Source organism: Octopus bimaculoides, chromosome 27, assembly GCF_001194135.2.
Source record: "Octopus bimaculoides isolate UCB-OBI-ISO-001 chromosome 27, ASM119413v2, whole genome shotgun sequence".
Classification (NCBI taxonomy): domain Eukaryota; kingdom Metazoa; phylum Mollusca; class Cephalopoda; order Octopoda; family Octopodidae; genus Octopus; species Octopus bimaculoides.
The window spans coordinates 21,577,284-21,594,387 of record NC_069007.1 but is presented as its reverse complement, the minus strand read 5'-3'; the positions used below and the strand labels follow the sequence as shown (position 1 = coordinate 21,594,387).

The following is a 17,104-nucleotide window of genomic DNA, read 5'->3' as shown; positions in this document are numbered from 1 at the left end:
ATAGTTTTAGGGAAAAGAACGAAGTTTCAGTTTTAATTGAGTATTTACCTGTAATTTTAGATTTTGTCCCTAATATTATTATTATTATTATTATTATAATATATATATATATATATATATATGAATGGTAATTTTCAAATTTAATAGCCTATCTCTGTAGGGTTTCACAGCAGTAATTACGGAAATTAAAAGCATTTAGGAACTGTAAATCTACTTTAAACCATTCAGTTACTATCAGAAAGAGTTAATAACAGTAGCCAATACTAAGTTTTCCTACGACTAATTTATGGGGAATTTCAGTCTATATTGTCGCCATGTTCCTAAACAATTAATTATACTGACAGTAACGAGTTTTCAAAGCCTCAGTTTCGTACTCGCAATTTCCGTTGCGCGCGCGTTTGCTGAGGGAATTGTTGAAATATAGTGTCTAAAAATAAATACAGCATATATATGCTGTCTCTGAAACTTGCCGGATATTTAATTCGGTTCTGTACTTGCAAGATTTATCTTCCCTTGTTAATTTCCGAAAAAAATGTTATTTTTAAAATATTTCATTTAAGCTGGCGTGTAATCTCGAACTTTCGAGATTTCAGTTCATGCAACAAAAACCTTTACTAATTGCCTCATTATAATTTACGGTTTTATAAACACGTGAGGTACACACCCTTTCCATGCACGTATACGTGTTCAATATCTACCCGTCCGTGTACCTGGGCAAGTTTCTTATTTGACTTACACGTCGAGAAAATTGAGCGGTGAAACGAAAAGCCGAATCGGAAATGGCGAAACGTACTTAGCGCTTCAGTTTTATATTTGCCGCTTGGTACGGAATATATGTTGTACCTTGTTTCTGGTGAGGGTGCATAGGCTAGTGGTTAGGGTGTTGCACTCACGATGGCTAGAACGCAGTTTCGATTCCCAGACCGGCGGTACATCATTTTTCTGGAGCAAAGCACTTCATTTCGTGTTCGTTACTCAGCGATCACTTTGACATCTGACGTGGCACGCCGTCAATCGTTCCATGCAATGTCGATTTGACGGAGCGAACGAACTGAAGTGCGATACAAACATTTGAACAATACAAACAAACCATTTCGCAGGTTGTTCAGCAAGAAATCGTAGACCCCTCATGTGTCGTCTACGACAGGAAAGTCCATCTTCTTGCTTCTAAAACAAACAGAAAACTGGCCATATCGATATAAATGGGCATCCCCCCCTCCCATGTAATCAACTAGTCCCCTTCTGCAAAATTCCAGGCCTTGTCCCTTTAGTAGAAAGGATTACCATTAAGGCAGCGAGCTGGCTGAATTGTTAGCGTGCTGGTCGAAATGCTTAGAGGTATTTTGTCCGTCGCAACATTCTGAGTTCAAATTCTGCCAAGGTCAACTTTGCCTTTCATCCTTTCAGGGTCAATAAATTAAGTACCAGTTGCGTACTGGAGTCTATGAAATCGACTATCCCCCTCCCCTAAATTTCAGGCCTTGTGCCTATTGCAGAAAAGAATCGTTAGCATGCTGAGCAAAACGATTAACAACATTTCGTCTTTAAGTTCTGAGTTCAAATTCCACAAAGGTTGCTGACTTTGCCTTTCATCCTTTTGGGGCTCAATACAATAAAAGTACCAAACATGTGGTTGGGAAGCAAGCTTCTTACCACACAGCCACGCCTACATATATATGTGTGTGTGTGTATTCGTCCCCGCTCGCTTGACAAGTGGTGTTGGTTTGTTTACGTCCCCGTAACTTAGCAGCTCGGTTAAAGAGACTGATAGAATACGTATCAGGCTTTAAAATTATATTAATGACTATGGTCGATTAATCCAGGTCGATTAACCCCTGAAGGTGATGCCCCGGTGCGGCCGCAGTCCAATGAGCGAAATAAGTAAAAGATAAAACAATAACACCCCCACCATCACCATCTGCCACCCAGATTATTTGCCTCGTTACACTTCTGAGATGCCTTGCTGCAGTTTGCTTTAACACCCAAAACTGACAAAATTTTAATACGAATAAATTTTTTCTCTTTCATTTATTTCTCACAATAATGTTTAAAATGTGGAACCTATTTAAAATAACGAATCTTTTTTTTTTTTCTCGTTTGCATTTCTGGAGTTCATAAAATCAAGTGTGATACAAGATACAGAATTGGCATTACATGAAAGTTAACTAATTTTATTTCTCATAAAACGGGAAATTTATAAAGTTTATTTCAATGAAATGCATAATATTTTAAAAACTATTTTGAGAAAGATATTAATTTATAATATAATTAAGGCAAACGCGTAAAATAATCTAAGAGACACTAAATTTGGTAATACTAATATTCTCTTCCAAATAATGCATAATAATTATTTTTCCTTCATTTGTAAGCTTATTGCTTCTTTTAAACATTCGTGTTTCATAAGTTTGAATTTTCTGCGGAACAAAAAGCGGAAGTTGAAACTAAAATAGCGGAAATGCTCTTATAACTATGACAACGAGTGGCGTCCAGTATGGCTCCGTGAGCTGAAAGATTTGATTTACCTTATTCGCACCTGCTACAATGTTCTAGGTAGGTTTCCATGAAACGGGTATAAGATATAAATACACATACACTTATACACATGCATATATATATATACACGTATATATATTGGCTTAAAAAGGACATATATATGTATACGTATGTGTATATATAAATATTATATATATACATACGTATATATTTATATGTATAAGTATATCTATCTATCTATCTATCTATCTATCTATCTATCTATCTATCTATCTATCTATCTATCTATCTATCTGTCTGTCTATCGGTCGATCGATCTCTCTATCTATCTACCTATCTACACATGTACATAATACGTGTGTGTGTATACATCATCATCATCATCATCATTTAACGTCCGCTTTCCATGCTAGCATGGGTTGGACGATTTGACTGAGGACTAGTTTCAAGAACTCATCGATGAAAATCCACTATCACATATAGAAAAATTAATAATTAAAATATTATATTATATATATTATATATATATATATACACATACATACGTGTGTATATATATATATATATATTTATATATATATATATACACACATTTATGTATCTATAAACATTCACATACACACACACACACAAATATATATATATATATATATGTATTGTTACTGTTTATATCGATCCAAGTGAAGGTTTGAGCCAGTGGATCTATGGTCAAAAAGTGTCTTAAGAGCGAGCATGCTCTCGTTTATTTGGGCAGGACCTATAAGCCCTTGACAGGGAAAGTGCATACAGAAAAACCTCCTTTTTTCTCCCAGGGAAATACACAGTGATCGCTTTATAAGCTTTAAGCTTAAAGAATATTATTATTATTATTATTATTATTATTATTATTATTTACAGAAATACCATTAATGGTTTTAGTGTCTGTTATTTCTCATTTGTCAGATTGTTCAAAGAGCAATGTCGCTCTTTAAAGTGCGTGACTGGTGGTCAACCAAAGTTGGTGTGGAGGAGGAATTTGACCAGGGATGTCTCTGTGTAGCTAACATCATCAATGGCGAACAACAAGGTGAGTTACAGAATTTACTCTTTAAATGGATATATATATATATATATTTTCGTAGACATATATGTAGCTGTGTGGTTAAGAAGCCAGCTTCCTAACCATGTGGTTTCAGGTTCAGTCTCATTGCATAGCACCTTGGGCAAGTGACTTCTACCAGAACCCTAGGGCTGACCAAAACATTTTGAGTGGATTTGGTAGACATGCTTCTTCAGCCAGCTGGTTTTGCTACCTCAGGCTGATGACGAGCAATGACTCAGAAACATGTCCCTGAATGCAGACTAGGCTGGGCGGGGAGGCTTGTCTCCCCTTCACAAACATAAGGATGCAGGAAATGTGTCAAGGCCAACAGGAAGCAGTCCAGCTTCCTAGGGCTAAATAGCAGCAGTATGATTCCCTTAATGGGACTGTCACATTAAGTTAACAGTATACAACTGTGTATGACAGGCTTCTTTCAGTTTCCATCTACCAAATCCACTGACAAGGGTTTGAGAGGCAGCTATTTCCTTCTCCATCCATTCCTCTTTTATTACAGATCAAATCATTACTGGGAGTTTCCAAGGAATGCTCCGGATCTACAACCCACAACCTACCAAAACCGATCATGGATGGAGTGGTTTCAGTCCACAGCACCTTCTCCTCGAGACACCATTTCAGCTTCCCATTCTACAGATTTCTGCCGGCCAATTTGTGTCGTGAGTAGCAAAACTTGTTTAACATTTGTGACCTGACTAAGATGGTGAGTTGGAAGAATCTGGGCAAAATGCTTAGTAGCATTTTGTCCATCCTTTCTGCCGAGGTTGACTTTACCTTTCATCCTTGGGTGGGGGGTGGGGGTTTCAATAAAATAAGCACCAGTCGAATGCTGGGGTCAATGTAATTGACAGAACCCCTTCCCTGAAATTGCTGGCCTTGTGCCAAAATTGGAAACCGATATTAATATATTTATTAAGGTGGTGAGCTGGCACAGTGGTTAGCATGCTGGGAAAAATGCTTGGCATCATTTTTGTCTGTCCTTACATTATGAGTTCAAATCCCACTGAGGTTGACCTTTCCTTTTATCGTTTTGGAGTTGATAAAATAAGTACCAGTTAAATGCTGGGGATTGAAGCCTCTACACAGCACATTCCTTGGATAATGGAACTGAAACTGTAACATGCTACATATGTCTTTATTTCTATTCTCTCATGTTTCCCTTTATACTTCCTGTATCTCTCTCTCTCTCTCCAAAATAACTTCTTATATTGAACTCTACTATTTCCCTCTGTTTAATTCTCTCATATCGTCTCTGATGAAGGGATATCCTTCATATCCCTGAAACAACTGTAAGACTACCTTTCTCTTTATAAAATTGGCTTTTTTCTCTCATTTTATTTAACACATACATGCTCACACACGACCCGTGTTAGACTCCTCACTCATACTATTATTGAACCGGGAGTCTAACAGTGGTCCTTCCATAACACAATTACATAGACTCACCTACCTTTTGAGTCCTCTGGATACCAAAACCTCTCATATATGTGTGTGTGTGTGAGTGTGTCTCTGATGATTTGTCAATTTCTTTGATGTATTTTGGGGACTAAAAATGATTTGTCTTTATTCTATCTCTCTACTTCCAGCGGCACCGACAAATTATACCTGGCTATTCTCCACCCACAGAAATTAAGTGTTTATGGCGTCACAGGTTGGTAGCAGCAACTTTATTTTGGTTGTTCAGTCGGTACTTTCTGTATAATGTGACAGCAGTTGTTGTTATTCAACCCTGGGTCTTGACCATCCTGCTTTTTTGTCGAGACAGGTGGGGGCTATGTGGTAAGAAGTTTGCTTCCCAGCCACATGGTTCTGGATTCAGTCCCACTGCGTGGCACCTTGGACTGTAGTCTCAATAAATTCTGTCTGATCCATACAATGGATGTTAAAATGACGATGATTACAACTGAACTGTATCAAACTCTATATTTCAGCTGTGACCGGTCATGTGGAACAAGGTAGCCATTATCAGCTTTATCACATGTATGAACACAACCTGCAGCGATCTGTCTACAACTTCTGCTACGGACCGTTTGGAAATGTCTATGGTAAGATAGTCTTCAAATTTCTCTAGGTACAGGCATGGTTGTGTGGTTAAGAACTTTGCCTTGCAATGACAGGGTTTTCAGTTCAGTCCTGTTGTGTGGTACCTTGGGCAAGTGTCTTCTGCTATAGCCCTCAAGTTGACCAATGCTGAGTAGAAAGAAACTATTCAGAAGCCTGTCATATATATGTGTGTGTGTGTGTATATATATATATATGAGCAGAACTTACCTGCAGGTATTGGTAGTACAAATCAGAGGTGCAATCTGTGTGGGTGTTTTTTCAAAACATTGTCTGGTTTAAAAAGCCACATCAGATGCCATGAAAGGGCTAAGGTGTAGGTGCAGGAGGTGGTCAAACTCTGTGTAAGGAGTAGACAACCACCATGTATATATATATATATATATATATATATATATATATATATATATATATATATATATATATATACACACATATATAAAACGTTATTGAATATAATGTTGTTGATGATGATAATGATTGTAAAAATGGAGGTTGTCATGCTGGAGATGATGATGATGATGATGATGATTGTAAAAATGGAGGTTGTCATGCTGGAGATGATGATGATGATGTGGATGGTAAGAGTGGTGTTTGTCATGATGATGATGATGATGATAAGAATGATTATGATGATGACGACAATGTTGATGATGATGATAAAAGTGGTCGTTATCATAATAATGGCATTGACGATGTTCTTGGTGATAATTAAAATTACTTGCTCGATCCCCGACTGTGTTTTACCATTCCTGGCTTACGCGTCTCTGTCTGTCTGTCTGTCTCTCTAGGTAAAGACTTCATCTGCGTCCAGTCCCTCGATGGTACAGTGTCTGTGTTTGAACAGGAGAGCTATGCATTCACTCGCTTCCTTCCGGCAGCCTTCATTCCGGGCCCCATGAAGTACGTCCCCAGCACCGACTCGCTGGTCACCGTGTCTTCGAGTCGTTTGGTCGAATGCTACAAGTGAGTTAGTTACCTACATACCACCACCACAACCACCACAACCACTACTACTACTACTACTATTGTTGTTGCTTCTTTTGCACCCATTGTTACTTTGTCAGCTAGTCATTGTGTGCATGTGATTGGAGACACACACATGCATGTATGCCTGCGCAGAAGTACACACATACAGATTGAGTGAGAGAGAGAGAGAGAGAGCGATAGAGAGGAAGAATAAGAGACATTGCAATAAATTAATTGAGCATGATTGACAAAAGTACTTTGTTTCTACTCACACAAATAAACAGGGAGAGAGAGAGAGAAAGAAAGAGAGTGTGAGATAGATAGAGAGAGAGTAAGAAAAACATTAAAATGTCTGATGTCAAACAAGTCAGCATGAAATCATCAGTGCCGGACGGGCGGCACCAAAACAGCTGTGCCAAAACGTCTCATACCTGAATCCATGTTCCTCAGTAGACCGGCCCCTGATCTGCTCCGTTGCTTCAATTCAGTTCAGTTATTTCATGTGCAGGTTTTTCTATTCCCACAGATACCAAGTTCTTGCAGTGGCAACGGATTCTAAAACCAAAGAAGAATCACAGAATATAAAACAGGGCAAGCGTGTAACGGTTGGTTGGCTTTTGAAGTTATTGTTCTTGTTTCAAATGTTGTGGTTTGCATGGAATATAGAATCCCAATCAATAGTATGGTAGTGAAGAGAGAAGAACTGTAATATTTGTAATGACTGTATGGCAGAAACCTATCTATTACTGATGTTAACAGTCATAATGGTATGCCCAGGACATACCTTTCCAATATATTACTCACCTGGTGCAGGTGTGGCTGTGTGGTAAGAAGCTTGCTTCCTAACTGCTTGGTTCTGGGTTCAGTCCCACTGCGTGGCACCTTGGACAAGTGTCTTCTACTATATTTCGGCTGACCAAATCCTTGTATGGATTTGGTAGATGGAAACTGAAAGAAGCTCGTCATGTATATATTTGTGTTTGTGTTTGTCCGCTTGACAACCGGTGTTGGTGTGTTTGCATTCCCATAACTTAGCAGTTCAGCAGATGGTCACAAGGTTCCATTCCCGGTGGCACATTGTGTTCCTCAGCAAGACATCATCATACATCTGTTTTTCCATGCTGGCATGGGTTGGATGGTTTGACAGCAGCTGTCAAGCCGAAGGACTGCACCAAGCTTCACTGTCTGTTTTGGCTTGGTTTTCACAGCTCAATGCCCTTCCTAATGCCAACCGTTTTACAGAGTGGACTGGATACATTTTTCCATGGTGCCAGCTCTAGCAAGGTCACCTGACACCAGCACCTGGCACTTGTGGATCCAAATAAAAAATGCCATGTTGTGTGCCATTATTTCTGCCTGTTTCACAAGCTTCTTTTTTAATCTGTTCTCTGTTCTTTATGTGTTTTCCTATCTTTGCAGCCGCACTGGGTATATGGCATTGAAGAAAATGCATTGGACATCACAACAATCACATACTGTGCCCAGGAAACATTGTGTTTCATTTTGGTTCTTGGTAAGTTCTGTATGGAAGGCCCACACTCTCACACACAGAGGCCCACACACTCACACACAGTGAATACCATCTGACTCATGCAAGCACAGAAAAGTGGACATAAAAATGTCATTCTAAAACTAATCAATCACATTATCAAAATATGAAAGCTATCAGATAATCCGTAATTAATTCAAAACAACATGATTAAGCAATCATTACAAGGTAGTGCTGAAAAGTTCTTGGCTTTGGATAAAAGAAAATACAGGAGGATTAATTAATTATGATTTTATTCAACATCTTCCCCTCTCAGGTTCACACATTTATTGCAGTGATCCATCGGTTTTTTTAAGCCTTGTAAAAGAATTCGGAAGGTTGGGCCTCCAACCAGACCTTTCGCGATACCCAGGATCTTTTCAGCCCTACCCCGTTGTATATTTGACAGAGTAATCTGAATGCTAAAGGCTTAAGGGATTAGTTTTATGTGTTCCTAATTTATCTTTAGACTCCAAATTGGATTTACAACCATAAGCTAGATGTATGAAGCCAAATTTCTGTTGATTTATCGTTTCAGGTGAGCGTAACATATATTTGTTGACTGAGAATGGTTGTTTGCATTTCATGAAAAAACTGGAATATGATGTAAGCTGTTTCTGTTCCTATGTGTCAAGTAAGTTTCAAATATTATTCCATGTATTTTTTCCTTTTTCCATATTTGTCCATTTTGTTCAAATATATGCCATTGGCCACTCTCACTTTTGTTTAACCCTCTCGATACCAACCTACCTGAGACTGCCCCCTGGCTCTGTGGTACAAGCATTTTGTTTTCAAGAGTTCTGAATTAAAATCTTCCACCAAAACTTACTCTTAATTTACATTGCTAACACCACCTCAATAAGTGATTTTATTAAATTCCTTGTAACATTTAAAATTAATTGAAATAAACACAAAATTTCTCAAGAGAAATATGGCAACAAAAAGGTTAAAACATGACCTTTGAATTTGATCTTTGGACTTGACCTTTCAACTTAACCATCCTGATAAATTCCATCACATTTTTAACATTTTTCGGTTGGATCCATTTTTTCTGTAACCCCTCTACCTGACCCATGTCAGTGAAACTGTTGCTGCATTATTTTATCCCCACAGACTCAGTGAAGTATCTTGTGGCTACTCATGCAGCATCTTTATTGGTCTATCAAGACGTGGAGCTCTTGTGGGCAGCCAAAATGGACCACACCCCAGTTCATATCTGTACAGGCACCTTTCAGTAAGTTACTCTTATTTATATATAGGCAGAGGAGGGGGGCTTCATGGTTCAGGTGTGGCTGATAGGTGCAAGCATCTTTATAGGAATAGGCATGGCTATAGACCCAGGTGTGACTGGGTGGTTAAAATGTTTGCTTTCCAACCACATGGTTTCAGGGCCAAAGCTTTGTAAGCATGTGTTAGATGGAAACTGAAAGAAGCCCTGAACGGGCGGCATGCATTCTCTCCTGACGACCCCATACATTTGCTGGTATGCAGAGTTCTCGACTGTTGCACTTGCAATTTCTATATACATAAATATATATATATACACATATTCTGTGGCACCTTGGGTGAATTTTGTCTATTATATTTGTGGCTGACCAAAGCCTGGTGAGTAGAGATGTGTGTATGTATGTGTTTGGGTGTACCTTTGTACTGACATCACACAGTGCTTGTAAACAAGCATCATCATCATCATATAAGCCTGGGGAAACATTACTTTGCTTGGAAACAGGCAAGTGTTGGTGACAGGAAGGGCATCCAGCTGTAGAGGATCTTCAACAAATTCTGTTTAGCCCATGCATGTGTGGAAAAGTGGACATTAAAAGACGATGATGACATTATTATTATTATTATATCAGTAATAATCATTATGATTCGTTATCATTTAAGTTGGTAGGATCTGTTGAGATTTGGTTTGAGTTTTCTGTATTGAACAACTTTGTTGCCTCATGTCTCTCCCCAACAAATCCTTTCAATCTCTCTCTCCCTTGTTCTTTGTTGCCACCGTAGGGGCATCAAGGGTTTAGTTGTTAGCCTGACAGAGAATGGTTACCTGCAAGTCTCCTACCTGGGTAGTGACCCAGACCTGTTCACTCCTCCGATGGTTGATTCTCGTGACGTCCGGTATGACGACATCGACAAAGAAATCACCTCCTTGAACAAGAAGATCCGTCAGTTATCTCACAAGGCTGGTAAGAGATTCCTTAATAATAATTTTATTTAATTCTAATTTAATATGCTTGTCTCTGGTGAAGGAGGTGGCCAGTATCCATATCCCCAAATTGTCGTAATTGTTTTAGATTTCCTTAATTAGTAAGCTCGTTAAATTATCCAACTTCATTTGTCATGCATGTCCTTGGGGACGATGACAATGATCCACTAGATTCTACTCAAATTCCTATTTTGTAAAAAACCTGTCTTTAATTTTCCCAATCTTCTCATTCCATTTTCTGAAGGACAGAAATAAAGAAAATATTAAACAATCACAAAATATTAAATAACCACAAGCATCACATGACCAAACCAGTGCAGTCCTTTCTCTCTTGCACACAGCAACCCTTTCCTCTTATGCCTAACTTCTCTCTCTCAGAACACTGGTCCTCTGTCGAACGTGTATGCTTACATTACACATCCAGCAGAGCATACTAGCCCCGTTCCTTTCTAACCGTTGCATTTCCTCTGCATTCAGGGCCCACGTCTCACTACCATGTAGAATTGCTGTCCATATACATGCCTCATACAATCTTCCTTTCACTTGGAGAGAGAAATCTTTCATGGCCAACAGAGGTAACAGCTCTCTGAATTTCCTCCCTTCTGTTCTTATTGTAGCTGTCACTCTCTCCGTGCATCCTCCCCCACTACTAATTTGGTCCCCTAGGTAGTAGAAATTGTCTACTACCTCTGAAATAAACCACCAACTGAAAACCATGAACAAATTCTATACAAACCAGACTGGAGCCTGGTGCAGCTCCCAAGCTTGCCAGCCCTGGTCAAACCGTCCAACCCATGCCAGCATGGACAACGGACGCTAAATGATGATTATGGTATGAAAGTACTCTATCTTTCTCTTTCTCTTCTACTCTCTAGACGTATTAATCCCACACCCAAAGGAATCGGAAGAACTGACTGTCAATGCTGATCTCCTTCCTGAACTACAGACCAGAATAGTAAGTATGGCTCACTCTGTGTTTATATAGTTGTAATTGTCGCTGGACTGGTTCCTGTGCAGGTGGCACATAAAATACACCATTTTGAGCGTGGCCGTTGCCAGTACCGCCTGACTGGCCTTCGTGCCGGTGGGACGTAAAAGCACTCACTACACTCTCTGAGTGGTTGGCGTTAGGAAGGGCATCCAGCTGTAGAAACTCTGCCAAATCAGATTGGCGCCTGGGGTAGCCATCTGGTTCACCAGTCCTCAGTCAAATCGTCCAACCCATGCCAGCATGGAAAGCGGACGTTAAACGATGATGAGGATGATGATGATGAAAATTGTTTTGAATGGACCCTGGTCCAAAAAACGGTTGGGGATCGCTGCTGTTCACTAAAGCATTAGATGTCATTTACTAATTATCATTTCTCTTTAATTACAGATTGGCAATTATTCTGAATATGAGACTGAACATGAAGTGTCCTGTGTCTCGTTAAAGGTAATTATCCTGTCTAAGGGGATATACCCCCTTTTTTTTTCCTTACCATTCATGTAGGGCGTCATCATTTTATCGTACCATTTACATATACCCATTCCTGCATCAGGTGCAACAGGTACATGTTAGTAAAGTAGGTGCTGTCTTGTGTACTGGGACTCGTAGAACCAGTAAATTGGTTCCCAACCACATGGTTCCAGGTTCAGTCCCACTGTGTGACACCTTGGGCAAGTGTCTTGTACTATAGCTTCAGGCTATTTCATGGTGACATGAAATAATACTTCAGGCTACAGTACTGCTTTGTTCAACAGCTATAATTACTGTGCTTTAATCAACTGCTTCCATTGTAGATTGTGTTCAAAAGCAAAACTGTTCTGGAGAATGTAAACTGCCAGATCTGTCTTGGAAACCACATAACGGCTGAGAAACCAGAATTCCACCTCAACAAACTGGGTAAGTTTCAAATTTCTAATATGAGGGGGTGCTGAAAAATGTTCCTGGTTTTAAGGGTGTCACGAAAGGCCTGGTTGGAGGGCCAACTTCTGAGTTCTTTTAGAGGGTTTAGAAAAACTGAAGGATCGCTGCAATAACTGGGTGAATCTGAGAGGGGAATATGTGGAATAAAACCATAAAATCATAATTAACTGATCCTTCTGTATTTTCTTTTCCCAAAGCCAGGAGCTTTTCAGCACCCCCTCATATATATATATCCCTCTCTCTTAAGTGCTTGTGCCTCTCCAAGAGAGAGGAATATATATATATATGAAGGGGGTCTGAAAAGTTTGTGGCTTTAAGGGTATCGTGAAAGGCCTGGTTGGAGGGCCAACCTTCTGAGTTTTTTTACAGGGCTTAGAAAAACTGAAGAACTGCTGCAATAAGTGTGTGAATCTGAGAGGGGAATATATTGAATAAAATCATAATTAACTGATTCTCCTGTATTTTCTTGTATAACAGTGATGCTTATTTACAACAATCACACAATTTACATACACACACAAACAGACATGCACACACACAAATACAAACACACTCACACGCACACACAAAATCACGAACACACACAAACACGCACACACACGAACAAACGCACACACATACTAGCAAAAGGAAGGACATAGGACCATGGAAAATCTGCTTCAATAAACTCTGCCTGACCCATGTCACCATGAAATAGCCCGGATTTTTTCCTTGTGGGGGATACCTGAAAAAGTGGGTTTACATCAACAAACTGAAGACCCTGCTACTACTGAAGGACAACATCAACAGAGAAATCAGAGAAGTGGGGTCTGAAATTCTTGAGGCTGTTATGGTGCAGCTTTTGAAAAGAACACAGGCGTGCGATGCCGAAAATGGTCGCCATTTAAGCGATGTCATTTTTCATATGTGATGTAATAGTGTTGCAAAATTCCACTCATGTATATTAATTTCCATTATGTCCTTTATATTGTATCAAAATTTCATGCAATTTACTTGTAAAGTTGAAGTTATTAAAAATTGAAACCCAATCATATTTATAGCAATGATGAAGCGCGTGCAAGGGGAACAACTCTTGTAGTTAAAAGTTATCTTCCTTGGATTTTTGGTTTCGAATTAATTTTACGATTATCACTTTAATTGTTATTTTCCTTTCCTCACTACGAAATGTTCGATTTTAATTAATCAAGAAAAAAATAAAAAGATAAAAAATTTCACCTACTTTAATTATTCAGTGTCCATTTTATTTTTTTTAGATGATTTACGGAATTTGTTCCGGCTCTTTACATTCCGAGTTCAAACCCCACCTTTGACAACTTTGCATTTTATCTCTCAGGTGGCAATTAAAATAAAATACCAGTTCAAATTCCACCAAGGTCAATTTTTCCTTTCATTCTTTCAGGGGTGATTAAATAAGTACCAGTTATGCACCGGGGTCGATTTAATCCCTTCCCCCAAATTTGAGACCTGGTGCTTCCAGTAGAAAGGATTATTATTATTATTATTATTATTATTGTTGTTGTTACATTGCTCTAATTGTTATTTATCTATTCTTCTGCTCCACAGAGCCGAATCGACCCCATGAAACCATTATGTGTGTGTATCCTTCTTCATTAGACATGCCGACCAGCCTAGCTGTCCAAGTTTGCACCAGTTACCTGCGACCATCTTCAGGTAAGCAATGTTCATTTCATACAATGCTGTGTCTGAAATCATCATCGTCGTCATCATCTTCATTTAACATCCACTTTTCCATCCTTTGCATGGGATGGCAAATTTTCTATAATGACGCCCTTCCTGTCACCAATCCTCGCTTGTTTCCTAACAAACTAATGTTTCCGCATGGCCAACACATTTTCCCACAAAATATTGGAAATAAACGACACTGCTTGTATGACAGTGACACTCATTTACACCTATCACACAAATCAAGACAAGTAGACACAAAATACAAACACACTGTTTTATTTTTTAGTTGTTTTAATTATTAGGTTGTGGCCATGCTGGGGTACTACCTTGAAGGATTTAGTCGAACAAATCAAACCCAAGACTTTTTGAGGTACTCTCAATCTAAATACCCCCCAATTCCTCTCTTCCTAATACATTTAGTTCTCCACAAAATCATTCCATCTTTAAACTCCATCCTGTCAACACCTCAAATGTAAAATTCTTCCCTGAAGACGGAGGCTGGTATTATCCGATGATGGAGTCAAGTTACTATCCTTATTCTGTTAGAACAGATGATAAAATGTTGTTGTTGCTGTTGTTGTTAATGCCACATTGTCTGTAATTTCAGGAAGCAGTCGACGAGTGGTGACTGATCTGAGACTCCCACTTCGTTTAGTCGTGAAGCCAGCAGTTCCAATGAAGAATGCAAACTACAAGATTACCATTGACTCAAACAAAGCATCTTTGAATTTAAACAAGATTTTCCCAGGTTTTTCACCCTTTTTTTCTTCCTTCCTTTCTTCTCTACATCATTCTCCTTGGATTATGCCTTCTTTCTTTCTCTTGTTTCAGTCGTTTGACTACGACCATGCTGGCATGGCAAAAGTGCTTTCGTTTCATGAGCTCCAAGTTAATCTGGTGGTGAAACAAAAATGGGAATGTGAATGACATATCATGCATAGACACACCAGAGAAATATATTTTGTCTATCATGTGATACACAGGAGCGGCAGAAGGTTTGGAAAGGAAGGATGCGTTGCTTGTGTCTGAATAAAAACAAAACCGACCGAAGCATCTGTGTTTTGTAGGCCTGCCCTGTTCCAGCAGACCATTTCACCCTTTGGCTGGACAAAGCATTTTCATGAATTTGTCCTGAACGTCCATGCTTGTCTTTAAGACATTTACATAACTTTTATTTCATATGTTCTGAGTAATATATGAAGTTTTCTTTTCATGACCCCCCAAGTTAATCTGGTGCCAGGGACCCCTTGATTTCTTTTTAGTAAAAGTTACATAATCACAACTAATTAATAAGCTGCTTTCTTTATCAAATGCTTTACATTTAATGAACATTCATTCAATCAGTTTAATTGATATCTTGTTTCTGTCTGTGTGTTAGATCTAACAGATCCTAGTGGTTCAGGTTCCAATTCAGTTGTGGGTTGTGAGTACCTCAATGGGACGATCGTTACAATACTTGCTTCAAAGTCAGGTATGTCATGTCACAATCTATCTAAACAATTCACTTCTCATTTTTGATGCTTTCTTTCTTCCTTTTTTCTTCATCTTTCTTCTTTATTCCTTTTTTCCTTTGTTTGTGTTGCTTTCTTTCTTTCATTCTTTCTCTCTTCCTTTCTTTCTTTCTTCCACCTCTCACATTTTCTCCCTTCTCTCTCTCTTTCTCTCACCCTTTCCCTCCTCTCTCTCATTTTATAATTCTACTTCTTTCTACAGTTTTTTTTAAATTATTTTTTTTATCATTTACTTAACATCTAATAAAAGAAAACTTTTCCTGATAATAATACTGACCCTTTCTGCAGAAGGCCTGAAATTTGGTGGAAAGGGATTAAATCGATTACATCGTTAAGGGTACAGGTGTCTGTGAAGTGCTCAGCCATTTGCATGTTAATAAATGAGTTGTGGCTATGTCACTGGTGCCAGGCTGTATCGGCCCCTTTGCCTTTCCTTTCGATAACATTGGTGGTGTGGAGAGAGGAGGCTGGTATGCATGGACGACCTTGCCCAGACTTGTGCCTGGGAGGGTAACTTTCTAGGTGCAATCCCATGGTCGCTCATGACCGAAGGGGGTCACAACAAATAATAATAACGATTATAATTATAACGATCTGTTGTGTAATTATGTAAAAACTGTGTGTTTGTTTTTTCTTTATCTGGTTGCAGATCGTTACCGGATCCAGTGTGATAGATTTGAAGCAATGTACATTTTGTGTGAGGAATTGGTGCGGAGGCTGAGGAAGAACTTTGAGCATGAGAGACACAGTGATTTCAAGTTGGGATTCAGCAGCAGTCTTCCTCTCCCGGAATATTTTGAACTGATCAACACACATTTAGAGGTTTGGAGCATCGTTTTTTTTTTTTTTCTTACATATCCATATATGGCTGTGTGGTTAAGCTCACTCTGCAACCTAACCCTAACCCAACCTGTAGATATGTATATGTGTATATATATATATATTTGACGATGATGGTTATGATGATGATGATGTTGATGGTGGTGCTGATGACAGTGACGACAACAGCAGCAATGGTGATGACAACGGTGGTGAGAGCAATGACCGATAACAATGGTCTTGAATTTGATGGTGATGGCAATGATGTTCACGGTGGTATGTGATGATGATGATGATGAGGAGGAGGAGGAGGAGGAGGGTGGTGGTGACGGGGAGGATGATGATGAAGAGGAGGAGGCAGAGGGTTGTGGTGGTGGTGACGGAGATGATGATGACGAGGATGATGGGGATGATGATGATGATGATTATGATGAAGATGATGATGAGGATGATGGATAAGCAATAATTGTTATTTTGGGGGAAGAATTTTGCTCTTCTGTTCCTTGTTTTTTTTTTCTTCTTCTTCTTGTTCTTCTTTCCCTACCGTTTCAATTTCTTACCATTCCAACATGTTGCAGCATCGTCAAGAAGTGGAACGTTGTAAAGAGGAGCTGGCAACGAAGGCGGCGCAGTTCCGTGCCATTCAGAGGCGTCTCTTAATTAAATACAAGGACAAGTCACCTTTGCATCTTGTTGGGTTGGACATCCTTCTGGAAGAAACTTACCATCAGGTGAGCAATCATTCATGTTGTTGTTGTTGATGTTTACTTTACCACACCAATCCTGATTTGTCAGTGGCATTCCGGCCATGACTGTTCCATCT

General features: G+C 39.1%; 2 protein-coding genes across 4 annotated transcripts in view; one reads left to right on the top strand and one right to left on the bottom strand.

Annotated features, from left to right (window-relative positions):
- LOC106876168 (uncharacterized) overlaps positions 1 to 17,104 on the bottom strand; it is a 197,303-nt gene that overhangs the window by 59,817 nt on the left and 120,382 nt on the right. The window lies entirely within an intron of this gene.
- The window catches only part of LOC106881957 (protein PTHB1), a 25,877-nt gene that overhangs the window by 4,585 nt on the left and 4,188 nt on the right, over positions 1 to 17,104 (top strand). Inside the window, exons 1-19 of one of the 3 annotated variants that reach the window (XM_014932488.2) lie at positions 2,457 to 2,550; positions 3,436 to 3,559; positions 4,089 to 4,248; positions 5,176 to 5,240; positions 5,521 to 5,634; positions 6,442 to 6,616; positions 7,146 to 7,224; positions 8,039 to 8,132; positions 8,686 to 8,781; positions 9,261 to 9,381; positions 10,155 to 10,336; positions 11,232 to 11,311; positions 11,735 to 11,791; positions 12,139 to 12,241; positions 13,829 to 13,936; positions 14,559 to 14,699; positions 15,330 to 15,422; positions 16,112 to 16,284; positions 16,860 to 17,012. In XM_014932488.2, coding sequence (XP_014787974.1) covers positions 3,451 to 3,559; positions 4,089 to 4,248; positions 5,176 to 5,240; positions 5,521 to 5,634; positions 6,442 to 6,616; positions 7,146 to 7,224; positions 8,039 to 8,132; positions 8,686 to 8,781; positions 9,261 to 9,381; positions 10,155 to 10,336; positions 11,232 to 11,311; positions 11,735 to 11,791; positions 12,139 to 12,241; positions 13,829 to 13,936; positions 14,559 to 14,699; positions 15,330 to 15,422; positions 16,112 to 16,284; positions 16,860 to 17,012 — 2,103 coding nt within the window. In that variant the 5' untranslated portion in view covers positions 2,457 to 2,550; positions 3,436 to 3,450. Of the gene's footprint in view, positions 1 to 2,456; positions 2,551 to 3,411; positions 3,560 to 4,088; positions 4,249 to 5,175; positions 5,241 to 5,520; positions 5,635 to 6,441; positions 6,617 to 7,145; positions 7,225 to 8,038; positions 8,133 to 8,685; positions 8,782 to 9,260; positions 9,382 to 10,154; positions 10,337 to 11,231; positions 11,312 to 11,734; positions 11,792 to 12,138; positions 12,242 to 13,828; positions 13,937 to 14,558; positions 14,700 to 15,329; positions 15,423 to 16,111; positions 16,285 to 16,859; positions 17,013 to 17,104 lie in introns of those variants that run through there. The other 2 variants (XM_014932489.2, XM_052977182.1) reach the window with 2 other exon arrangements.